Raw genomic sequence first — 11,453 nt, 5'->3', positions numbered from 1 at the left:
CCCAGCTCACTCTGAGCCACGCTGGGGCTTTCCCAGGCCACTGCGATAACCTGGCACTGAGCTAACGAGTGCCCCAAAGGCCGGGGTGCAGCATTTGCCCCCCGTGGAGGGTGGGTTCGTAGGTCTTTTCCACGCACAGGGACTGGGGCGGGAGGGATCCCCTCGCTCCCCCGTGGGCACGCCGCTCTGCTGTGTCAGGGATGCGCGGTCGTGGAGCACCACGGAAAGAAAAGTACAAAACACATCGGAGAAAGCCTGAAATCCCTTCTCCCACCCATTTGCAGATGCGACTGTAGGGGGGACAGAGTGGGGGGAGCGCAGCCCCGCACCGGCCCCCCGCCCTGCTGCCCCCGCTCCCGCGGCCCGCTCCCGGCTCGGATCGGCTCCCGCCGCATCCCCCGTCCCGAAGAAACTGGACACAAAGCAACCTCCCAGCTTGTCCGCCCGTCCGTGCCGGGAACAGCCGCCGGAGCTTCCCCAAGCCCGCAAAAAGTTTCTGCTCCGTATTCCTTGGGAAAACGCAGCCCCGCAGGACGGGGGGCTCCGGCCGCGGCTCCCGCGCCCCTCCCGCCTTCTCTCCCCCTCTCCCCGCGCCAGATGCGTGTGGTTTGGGTTTGCTCCCCGCCCTCCCTCCCCCCGCACTTCCACCTGAAGGAATTTATGACACAGATGAAAACTGAAAAGGCGCTGGAGCCGCGCACGAGAGACGCAGTGATGTCGCCGGGGGATTAAACGGGGTGGAGGTGATGTCACCGTGCCGGCACAGCAAAACACACACACACGCACACACCCCACACACTCCCCCCCGCCCCCCCCCCCCCCCCCGGAGGAGCGATGCTGCCAAGGGAGCGCGATCGGCCCCACGTCACTCGTGCCACCGGGATAAATGCGGCCCCGCGATGGCCATGGCTGTCGGCGCGGCGGCTCCCGCGACTCGACTGCAGCCGGGCGCCGGGAGCCAGCGCCGCTCCGCGCCCTTCGGCCGCCGCGACCCGCGGGGTGGCGGCGGGCGGCGGCCGAGAAGGAGGAGGAGGAGGAGGAGGATGCTGCGCGCCTTGGTGGCGGTGTCCCTGTGGCTGCGGGTGAGCCCGCGGGCGCAGGGAGCGCCGTGCGAGGCGGTGCGCATCCCCATGTGCCGCCCCATGCCCTGGAACATCACCCGCATGCCCAACCACCTCCACCACAGCACCCAGGAGAACGCCGTCCTCGCCATCGAGCAGTACGAGGAGCTGGTGGGCACCGGCTGCAGCCCGGTCCTCCCCTTCTTCCTCTGCGCCATGTATGCCCCCATCTGCACCCTGGAGTTCCTCTACGACCCCATCAAGCCCTGCCGCTCCGTCTGCCAGCGCGCCCGCGACGGCTGCGAGCCCATCATGCGCCGCTACAACCACAGCTGGCCCGAGAGCCTCGCCTGCGACGACCTCCCCGTCTACGACCGCGGCGTCTGCATCTCCCCCGAGGCCATCGTCACCGACCTGCCGGAGGGTGAGTGCCCCGGGGGCGGCGGGCGGGCGGGCCGACCCCCTTTACCCCCGCGGGGAGCACCGGGCGGGGGGCGGCAGCGGTGGTGGGACTCCCCAGCCCCTGCTCCGGGAGCTGCTTCCCAACAGCTTTACTTCCCTGCCGTAGATGTGAAGTGGACGGACTTCACGCAGGGTGTGCTGGTGCCGGAGAGACCCCTGGGGCCCGACTGCAGGAGCCGTGGCCAGGGTGAGCCTCGGGAGCACCCCCCCCCCCCAACTCCTCCCTGGAGCCAGGCCCCCTCTGACACCCCTCAACCATTTCCCCTTCTCTTCCTTTGAAGAGCGGTGCAGATGCAAAAAGACAAAGCCGACGCTCTCAACATACCTGGCCAAGAACTACAGCTACAGTAAGTGCATGGGGAGAAAACCCTTTGCTTTGCCTGTCCCCCCACCCTCTGCGCCCCCCATGAATTAGGCAATGCCATGTGGGTGCTGCACCCACGCCAAGCCCCGTCCAGCAAGAGCGGCGAGAGGCCATCTCTCCACCACAGCCTTTCCAAGCGGGTTTTTCCCCAAGGGCACCTAGCCGTCCTCTTCTGAAAGCCTCTGCTTGCGCGTGGTAGTAGTCGTGCAAACGACGGTGTGTTTCTGATGAAAGCAGTGAAATGTGGGTAACGTGCCCTGGGATCAACGGGTCACTCTGCAGAAACGGTGTTTGCTTCTGTGAAGGTCACTCTGTAGTTAAGTGCAGTGATGTCTGATGTGAGCGTGACCACGTGCTGCTTGGCCAGGCTGTTTTTGTCCAGCAGGTGGAACAGATAGAGGTTTGTCACCTGAATAACTGGTAAACGTGAACAAAGCTGAAGCAAGGTACAAAGTTAATGCTTACAAGCGCGTGTATTCTTTTACTTACTAGCCAGAGTTTTGTCTGGTGCAGAATTGGCACAGGTTAGTTGAATTCAGTGGCAATTTGCACCAGCCAGCCGAGGAGCTGGCTGATGGTTTTCTGATGTGTTGCGTGACATATTGGCACTCTAAGTAAGTATTTACCTCTCTTCCTCCCTGGCTCCCCTCCCCATCCAGTTTTCTGATGCTGGGAGTTGGGAAGAAGTCTGATTAAGGTTAGATAATATCTGTAATGCCAATCGAAAACCCCTAGAAACGATGAATTTAACATGCAGTATCATGGTCTTTGTGTACTTTATGGGCTTTTTCTCAGATAGAAGTTGTTTCTTCAAGGCATGTGTTCAGTTCTTATGCAATAGGATTATCACATCCAGTCAATTCCTGTCTGTCTGATATCAAATGAAAGCAAATTTGTAGTTATTTGCTTCTTTGTTGGTGTAGGGAAAAAAAAAAATCCAAACCCTAGTTCGGCGGGAATAAGCAAGCTGAACATCTAACTTAAGCAATTTTACACTTTTTTTGTCATGGCATTTTGGTGTGTTTACGTTATATATCCTCTTTATACGATTCCTTAATCCACCTCAGTACAACATAGTGATATGCTCAGGTGGGATGATGAACTTCCGCAGTCGTCGGAAATATATGAAAGAGCAGTGATATAAAATGATTCCAAAATGAAATACAGGTGTTAGCCGTACAAATTCTAATTAGACTTCAGGGGAGCGTTGCTTAAATAAAAACTGTAGGTGGGGGTGCAAAATTTAATACCAGTGAATTTGCAAAATCAAGATTTTGGTTTTGAGAGGTAGATTTTTCTTCAGTCTCCTCTAAAATAAACAGACATGTTCGTATGGAAAATGAATTGGGAGACAAGACAAGGCAGAACAAGTTGCAAATAAAATCAAAAAGTTTTCTGAAATCCTTTAAAATAATATTTACAGCCAAATGGTATTTCAAAATTTGGTTTGAAACAGACTTGAAAATGGATTGTGAGTCTCTGAAACTGCAATTCCTCAGGAGTTTTGTGGCTGTTACACATGTCCTGATAAAAGTTAGCGCGTAAACCCCAGACTGCATTAAAATTTCTGGTCTCTAGTTTTCTACATGTGAAGTTTATTCCAAATATTTGTAGGTCCAGGCTTTTGACCTGGTGGCTGCCAGTGGGAGTGCTGGTGCAGGCTGATGGTCTGCTGCTCGGGCTTCTTTCACAGAAGAATTTCGTTACAGTTTGACAATTAGACCCTTCCTATTTTGACATTTCCTAGAGACAAAGTCCTGCACGTAAAATCTCGTGCTTCCTTTCTCTGATTTGGTACTTCCCACAGAGAGGATGGGTGAAATGCTGCAGTGGTAGGCACTGCCAGGCTTTGCAGGAACAAAGTTAGCCAGGGAACACCCTCAGAGCAGTCTACACAGTGTCACCTTCTTGGATCCATGCAGACATGCAGTTTTCCTCAATAAAAGGTAAAAATACAGATTTTTGTGTATTCAGAGTCAGAAGAACCCTTTTCAGAGTCTGTTTGATATGAGGGTGTTACTACTGATGCATAATCCAAAGGCAAAAGCTGGGAAAAGGTATAAATGGGGTAAATCATGAAAACTCTAAGCCTCTGAGTTTTTGACCACTTGTTTCAAACCTTCCCTTCTTTCTTACGCTTAAGAGAAGACTTTAGTTCCTGGATGCAACCCATAGGGAAATGATTTTATTGTTGAAAAGACTGGATTCTATGATTCTTGCTAACCATCTGCGAAGTAAATAATTTGTGACTTAATGGGAAGTAGCCAGATGTGGGTCTAGAATGGGTCCGATGTATGTGAGGGGTTGTTCAAGTTCTGAGTCAAAGGAGCTGTTTGTGCATGCAATTCCAGGCATGATTGGGCAAAAATTTAAGCATATGTTTTAATTTCACAGTTGTCAACAGTCCTACTGAAAACCAGATTGGCATCAGGCCTCTGTTACTCTACGCCGCTGTGCGTGCCCACGTACGGAGTAGTTCTAGTTTCACGAGCGAAACCACAGCTTTCCGTTTGATATGTTCTATTTAATTTTGAGATATGTTTAAATTCCTAAGACCGTTTGTTGTTCTCACACCTCTGTTTTCCTAATTGCAGTCATTCACGCCAAAGTAAAGAGCGTAGAAAGAGGGAACTGCAACGAGGTAACGACTGTGGTTGAAGTCAAAGACATACTCAAGTCTTCAACGCCAATTCCTCTGTCTCAAGTGCCGCTTCTTACGAATTCCTCCTGCCAGTGTCCACCTCTTCAACCGAAGCAGGATGTCCTCATCATGTGCTATGAATGGCGCTCCAGGTGAGCCCTGGCGATGTGGCGGAGAACTGCTAGAGCTGGCTGTGATAGAGGGGAAGGAGGACCAGCAAAGCTCCCTTCCTCATCATGGGTGTGTTTTCCTGGTAGTTTTTCATAGGATAACTCACACATACACCATCATGTTTCAGTTGCCTTCACAATTAACTTTTCCCACTTAATCAGCTTCTGCGCCACGATGCAGTGTTTACAAAAGCTGGCTCGTACATGGAGCCTAAGCTCTGGTGGCATTAGGTGCTGGCAACATATTGCTTAACGCATCATGCAGCAGTTCAGGCATCTCCAGCTCTTTGGGAGTGTTTTTCCAGAACCTCTTTCCATAGATACATGGTGCTTCATGTGCCACAATCCCGATGGTGGCTGTAGATGCTGGTCCGTGTTGGCAGGACCACATGGAAGGCATAGTTCTGCCTCACCGACCTCGGGGGAGAGGACAGGAGATGATACACATCTCCTGTCCGCAGAGCTGCTGGAGACAGAGCAAGGCCTTCTCTGCCTGCTTATCCATACTTGGGACCAGTGCCATCAGCGAGATGTTTCTGATCCCACAGCTGTAACCGGGATCAGCCAAAGCTGCAGCCATCAGAGCTCTGGCTCCCGGTTGGTAGATGAAAAGTAAATACTCTCAGAGCAGCTTGCCAGTCCTGCTGTATGATTAAAAGACAAAACAAAACTCACTTTAGCAGACCGTTCATCTGGCAGTCGTCCTAGCCCCAGGGCATGGAAGGAAATCCAGCATGTTGGTCTGGAGGGGAGGAAGTGATGAATCACAGCTCCCTTTTTTTCTCCGGGTTCTTGAGGCAGAAGGGGACGTCCCATCCCCATCAGCATCCCAAGCGTGCTGGTAGCGGCACAGGCCAACAGGAGAGGTTGTGGTGGGGTGGGTACGTGTGGTTCTGTGCTTCAGGGCAGAGGAAAGGCTGTTCATAAAACGTGCAGGTTGGTTTTGCATCCAGTGATGCGACTGTTAATTGAACATGTGCACTTGTAAGGACCTTAGAACATCTACGTGCAGAACTTGATGGACCATATCCATGTTATCCATGAGTTTTATGTTGATATTTTAAAAGCATTTTATACGTGTTTCTAAAAGTTGCCATCTGATACCTTATGACCTTAACTGGTTTTGGTGGGCTAACAGGCACAGTGTTTTGTTGTTACACAGCACCTTGCCTCTCCAGATCTGGAAGTATTTCACAAAGATTAATTTAGAGCCCTCTACTTGTGTTAGACGTTTTAAGGATACATGCTCAGAGTCACACAGAAGGACCGTGACCAAGATTGCAACTGAGGAGCTCTGAGCTGCAGATGGAGAGGACCATCAGGGGGTTGTCAGGGTGTGGAGATTTCAAAAGTGAAAAATTGCAAGCTGTTTCTCCATTATTATGGAAAAACACACCATTCACTAAATATTTTGTGATGGTTTTTAAAGGTCACTGAGGTTTTTAATTTCATAGAGTGTACTGAAATGGATTTGAAAAAGAAACATAAACTAATTATTATATGTGTTTCCTGTTGAACTCATTGGCATGCAAACAGAAGGTTTTGAGTTACAGGAGCTTTTTAAAATGTCAGAGGCAAAAGGAGTGGAAGCTGTAGCTCCACTGAAGTCAACAGCAAAACACTCATTGCCCATCAACAGGGTTAGGGTCTCACTCAATGGTGTGACCTGAACAGAAGCTGCATCAGATGTATACTGTGTTGTGGTTTCATTCATGGTGATACATTAATTCTGTAACCTCTCCTCAGAAAGGAGATGTGTATCATATTGATCTTGATTCGCCAGGGCTTGTGCTCGCTGTAATCCTTTTATGTTCCTTACTGGAACAGTTTTCCTGGAGAAGTTGTGGCTGCCCCATCCCTGGAAGTGTTCAAGGCCAGGTTGGATGAGGCTTTGGGCAACCTGGTGTAGTGGAGGGTGTCCCTGCCCATGGCAGGGGCTTGGAACTAGATGATCTTTGAGGTCCCTTCCAGCCCTAATCATTCTGTGATTCTGTGATTCTATGTTTGGGCAAAGTGGCTAATGACTAAGAGCAGCAGCATTTTGTACTCTTTTTGAACTGGTATGGGCAGCAGCATTGTTCATGGAAACTGGAGAGTCAGGTCCTGCTATGCTGCATAAATCTCACCCAGCAGCAAAGCGCTGTGATCAGATGATGTGTTACCGTTCGTCAGCTAAGCTGTATTAACAGGTGCATGTAAAACCCAGCTTCTTTTTTTTTTTAAATTCCGAAGAAAAATATATTAATTTAAAATACTCTTCTGCGCGCGCACACACACACACAAACATATAGTGGGCATAAGTAAAAATATATGTACATATACATTTCAATGTTTTCCTGGGATATTATCCAACCCATTGCTTTTCGTTAACAGTGATCAAGAGGGGACAATTTTCCCCTGCAGAATAGCTGCAGGTGAGGACAAAGGGCTCTAAATGTTTTCTCAGCATCAGTCATATGCTGTAGTTTTGGCTGTAAAATCTGATTTCTTTTGAAAGCTGTTTTCTGTTTTTACAGAGTTGATGATAGAGTTTCAGAAGGAGCAGTATAAGCATTTAGAAATCTGTTAGAAAGCATTTAGAGATGGAGAAAAATATTTTTGTGCCTATCACCCCATACCCAGAAACTGTCAGTACCAGTGATGCTGGTGCATTTCAAGCTCAGTCTGTGTTAAGTCATCTGGAATGGCATCTCAGGAGTCAAACCCAGAAATACCAGTAAGTTGTATCTATTTCTTAATTTTCAGATTGATGCTTCTTGATGGATGTCTCGTTGAAAAATGGAAGGATCAACTAAACAAAAGATTTAAGGTAAATAAAACCAAAGAAAAGAATGCTGATATTCTTGATAAAAAGTTAGACACCTTTGTTCTACTTCAGCATTGAATAACTTGCGTGACTTTCAGAGATCCATAGCACCTCTGGGTACTATTATTTTCACTTCAACATTTTCATACCCCATAACTACATATAAGTGTAAGTGAAAAATCTGAAAATTTTAGTATTGCATTTTAGGGTCTCTTAAATTTTATTTCTATTTCATCTGCAAACTGTCCCTAAATAGGATGGTTGGATGGTCTTTGCATGAACCCTGGCTTATTACCATAATGACTCTGGGAATTCCTTTCCTATCACTGCTAAGGCAAGTAACTGTCAGATGAATTTACAGTCCACGTTAGTTAAGAAAGGAATTTAACATCCACTGCACTGGATAAATAGGCTTTCTTGCCTTAAAGTTTGAAGGCACGAGACACAGATTTTCACCAGCTATTTCCCACTAAAGACTCAATGAAAGTATTGGACATCCCTTCACTGGCTTCAGGGAACATTGGAAGGAAAAGTCTATTTTATAGAGACCTGGGAGGCAGGAGCAGCAGGTGCCCCTGCTTCTTGGGGCTTCAGGATAGCACTTGGTGTTGCTCCCTGCTTGCAAACTCCTCTTTATAAAGGAAAGAAAGGGCAGATCAAGACAATGTCTGACTGTTCCTCACACTATTAGAGGTGGAAGAAAGTTATTTCTGTAATTTAGGAAAGGTTTCAGGGCATGAAGGACATGCATGTATATTTATTTTAATTATGGGCTGATTGGCAATTGATAGAGAGGAGGAAAAAAGATGCTTCTCTCTAAAAGGAGAAGCTTTTAGATTACAGAGCAACTTCTTGTAGGATGTTGTGTTTGATGCTTTCATCATTCCCTTTTCTCCTCACTTACTGATGAAAAACCTAAGTGTGGAAAAGAAAACATGCTTTAAATCTTTAAAAAATAAACATATTGCAATTGCAGATGATATCATGTGGGGTTTAGGAGAATATTGACATATGACTTGGACTCTTGAAGTCCCTTAGCTGTCAACTTAATGGACTGTTACTGGCACACAGCATGTTTTAGTGGCCTCCTCACACTGTTTTGTCATTTCTAATTGTGTCTTGAAACCTGCCTGGAGGTTCATTTCCAGACTGTCAAATAGATGCATGACTGCCAAACAAAATGCTTTTCAAAGCATGTGTCATTCCCTCTGATATTAATAGTTTCATAAATTAAATCCTCATTTAAACATGTTTGAGTGGGGTGCACCTACATGGCTGCTGATAGTTTTTGGTTCATGAAGATGTGTGTAATGACTCTGACTACGCAAACATGGCCAGTATGGGGCTAGGTTTCACAGTGGCTTTGTTTTAATGTCCATCACTCATCTCTTGAAGACTTGCATCCAACTTTTATCTTGAGTTACCACTTAAAGTGAGTGTTTTGAGCTGTCTATGGACCACAGAAGACATCTGTTAACATAACCACAGCATGGCTGGCCTTTTCTCTAGCCAGGGCAAGATTCCGAGTAGCAACAGGGTCAGTGCAGAGATACTAAAGAGCAGAGCTGGAGAGCACTCTCTTGTTCTGATCACTGGGTAAAGTCCCTGCCTTTGGGAGTTTCTAAAGAGAAAGTCCATTAATAGAGGGGAAAGATGAGATCCCTTCCAAGTTCTATTATCCACCTTACTTTCCTTAGAATTTCTGTTCCTACAGCTGAAAGATTGCAGTCTCTACTGCACTGTTGTTGATCTCTCCATACTTTGGACCAACTAACCACTTAACCTCACTGTAAAAACCTGTTTTCTAACCACTGCACTTTTGGGTTTGGAAATCTGACAGCTATTCTCTTTGGCAGATTCATTGATCTAATTACATTTCAAAATGTCTCAGGGATGCTGCTGAATAAAGCCGCAGGTGAATTATTCACAACTGTCCCGTTGCAGCTCTGAACACTCTGATTTCAGTGGTCACCTACCTTGTCTGTCCATAACATAAGCTCTTTTATGGCCAGTCCTCTCCACTCCAGGGAAAATCAGAACCAGAAAGTAAATACCACCTTTCCTTGTAGCTGTGTGTTTAAACGTATATTGTGAAAGGATTGCTTGCTTCCTGCAGACTTTCCTGAGGAAAAGTCAAGGAGCACGTTCCGTGAGACAGCAAGGAATGGGTTTGCCAAGGATTCCTGCTGTGCAGACCCTGTCCTTTCAGCGGCATGATGCCAGCTGCCCTGGATTTCTGAAAAGGCACGAGATGTGCACTCACAGGCAGCATGCACACGAGACGTGCAGTCGTCATGTTCATCAGCTGCTGTTGTGGAGGTTCCCCCACCCAAGAGCACGCAGCAGGTTCCCTCTGCAGATGGCCGTAACGTGCTGAGATCAATGTCCCTGCAGGAAAAAGCTAAAAACCATTAAGAGCAGTGCTCTTATTATCAAAGGTTCAGGATAGCTTTGGTTAAGATGTAATTATTTATGGCAATGTCTTTCTCTAACTCAGCCTCTTTGTTTTCTGTATTTGCACAGAGGTGGGAACAGAGACTGCAAGAACAAAAGCTGCGAACGGCCCGCAGTAAGAACCAGAATGCAGGACACAGTGGTCGGAGTGGAGCCCCAAAGCCATCAACCAAGAACACCAGCCCGCTGGTCAGTGGCCCCAAAAAGGCCACTAAAATAAGAAATGGCCAGAAGGAAATCAACCCTAAAAAAGTATGAGTGTGAAATCTCCAAAAGGAAAGACTTTTCCTGCATGAGGAGGGTCACAATCCGGCTTGGTGGGCATTTTTTATTGATTCAGAACTCATCAACTTAATACCAGCAGTTTCTACATAGACATTTTTGCTGCACTTTACTTTTAAAAGGTTTGCTTTTCCTTTCAAGCCACTGCAAGCCATAGAGCATAGGTCTGCACTAATATGTGGTAGGCATATTTGGGCTGAGTGAACTTTATCTTAGGGCTCTGATTTGCCTTTCTAGGTAGATCTAGCCTTGGCTGCCAGAGATTTTAACTCCTTCTGCCAGTTGCCTGCCCTGCTTGCCTGCCAGAGGTTGGAGAGCTGTGTGGGGCATCTCTTCCCTCCTCAGAAAGTGCACCGGCGTAGTAGTTGGCGAGTTAGCCTCTGAGTTAGTCTGCTGAGCTGAGAGCCACAGCAGCTGAGAAGCAGCAGAGGGAGGGTAACCTCTGGCAAACATCTGGGGCAGCAACCACTGCAGCTGCTGGAGCTGAGTCTATCTGCTCTTTGGAATCACAGCCTCTGCTCAGAGCATTCAGAAGCATAGGGTACCAATGAACATCTGGGTATGCATTATGTGATTATTTTTATGTGTGTGCCAGAAATATGCTTACAGTGTTAGCGTTTGATCTCTTGGTTTGTGTAGCAAAAATGTATTGAAAGCAGACATTTAATTTTGTTATGGTACTTCAGGCTGGCTTCTGTTGTTATAATTTCAAATATATTTAAGCATCTAATTGAAAAATCAGTATTTTTTAAAAGGACAGATTAAAGTGAAGCAGACCTGTAGAATTCTTAAAAGTAACACTTATGTTTGCTGTAATATAGCTTTGTTATGAAAACTGGAATAGAAACATTATTCTAAACATAACTGTACAGTATTAAAGAGAAGATAGGGCTTCATATGGCTCCGTGTTCATTTGGATAATTTTTTATCGTCTGACAACATATTTCTAAATCTATCTCTGATACTAAATAAATAAATAAATAAATAAACAAATAAATACATGAACGTGGCTTGTCTCTATTCCTGAACTTCTCAAAACAACTGTCTCTCTGCAGTTATGCTGATCAGAAGGTACCATTTACCCTGCAAAGGGTTACAGACAAAGCAGATGCTTTTTTTTATGTACTAAGTTTTACTGACATTTGTGGTGTGAAGTATTAAAATAGCAAAGGTGATATAAATCTAATTGCCATAACTCTGAGATGGCATCTGT

At 46.8% G+C, this 11,453-nt stretch overlaps 1 protein-coding gene across 1 annotated transcript; it reads left to right on the top strand.

The window, feature by feature from the left end:
* The first annotated feature begins 1,043 nt into the window (after window positions 1-1,043).
* SFRP4 (secreted frizzled related protein 4) lies at window positions 1,044-10,216 on the top strand. The gene is made up of 6 exons (XM_086614730.1): window positions 1,044-1,485; window positions 1,630-1,710; window positions 1,805-1,870; window positions 4,482-4,680; window positions 7,444-7,507; window positions 10,028-10,216. The coding sequence occupies exons 1-6, from the start codon at window positions 1,044-1,046 to the stop codon at window positions 10,214-10,216; spliced, it is 1,041 nt and encodes a 346-aa protein (XP_086470856.1).
* The last annotated feature ends 1,237 nt before the right edge of the window (window positions 10,217-11,453 follow it).

This window comes from Tauraco erythrolophus, chromosome 7, assembly GCF_009769465.1.
Source record: "Tauraco erythrolophus isolate bTauEry1 chromosome 7, bTauEry1.pri, whole genome shotgun sequence".
Taxonomy (NCBI): Eukaryota; Metazoa; Chordata; class Aves; order Musophagiformes; family Musophagidae; genus Tauraco; species Tauraco erythrolophus.
The sequence above is the reverse complement of the archived record's forward strand: the minus strand, read 5'-3'. Positions and strand labels throughout refer to the sequence as shown.

What these genes read in the sequence shown, in the direction of transcription:
- SFRP4 (XM_086614730.1), top strand. Translation starts at nt 1,044, where the DNA reads ATGCTGCGCGCCTTGGTGGCGGTGTCCCTGTGGCTGCGGGTGAGCCCG. An exon ending in CTGCAGGAGCCGTGGCCAGG is followed by an intron (nt 1,711 to 1,804) that starts GTGAGCCTCGGG and finishes CTTCCTTTGAAG; the next exon opens with AGCGGTGCAGATGCAAAAAG. An exon ending in GGCCAAGAACTACAGCTACA is followed by an intron (nt 1,871 to 4,481) that starts GTAAGTGCATGG and finishes TCCTAATTGCAG; the next exon opens with TCATTCACGCCAAAGTAAAG.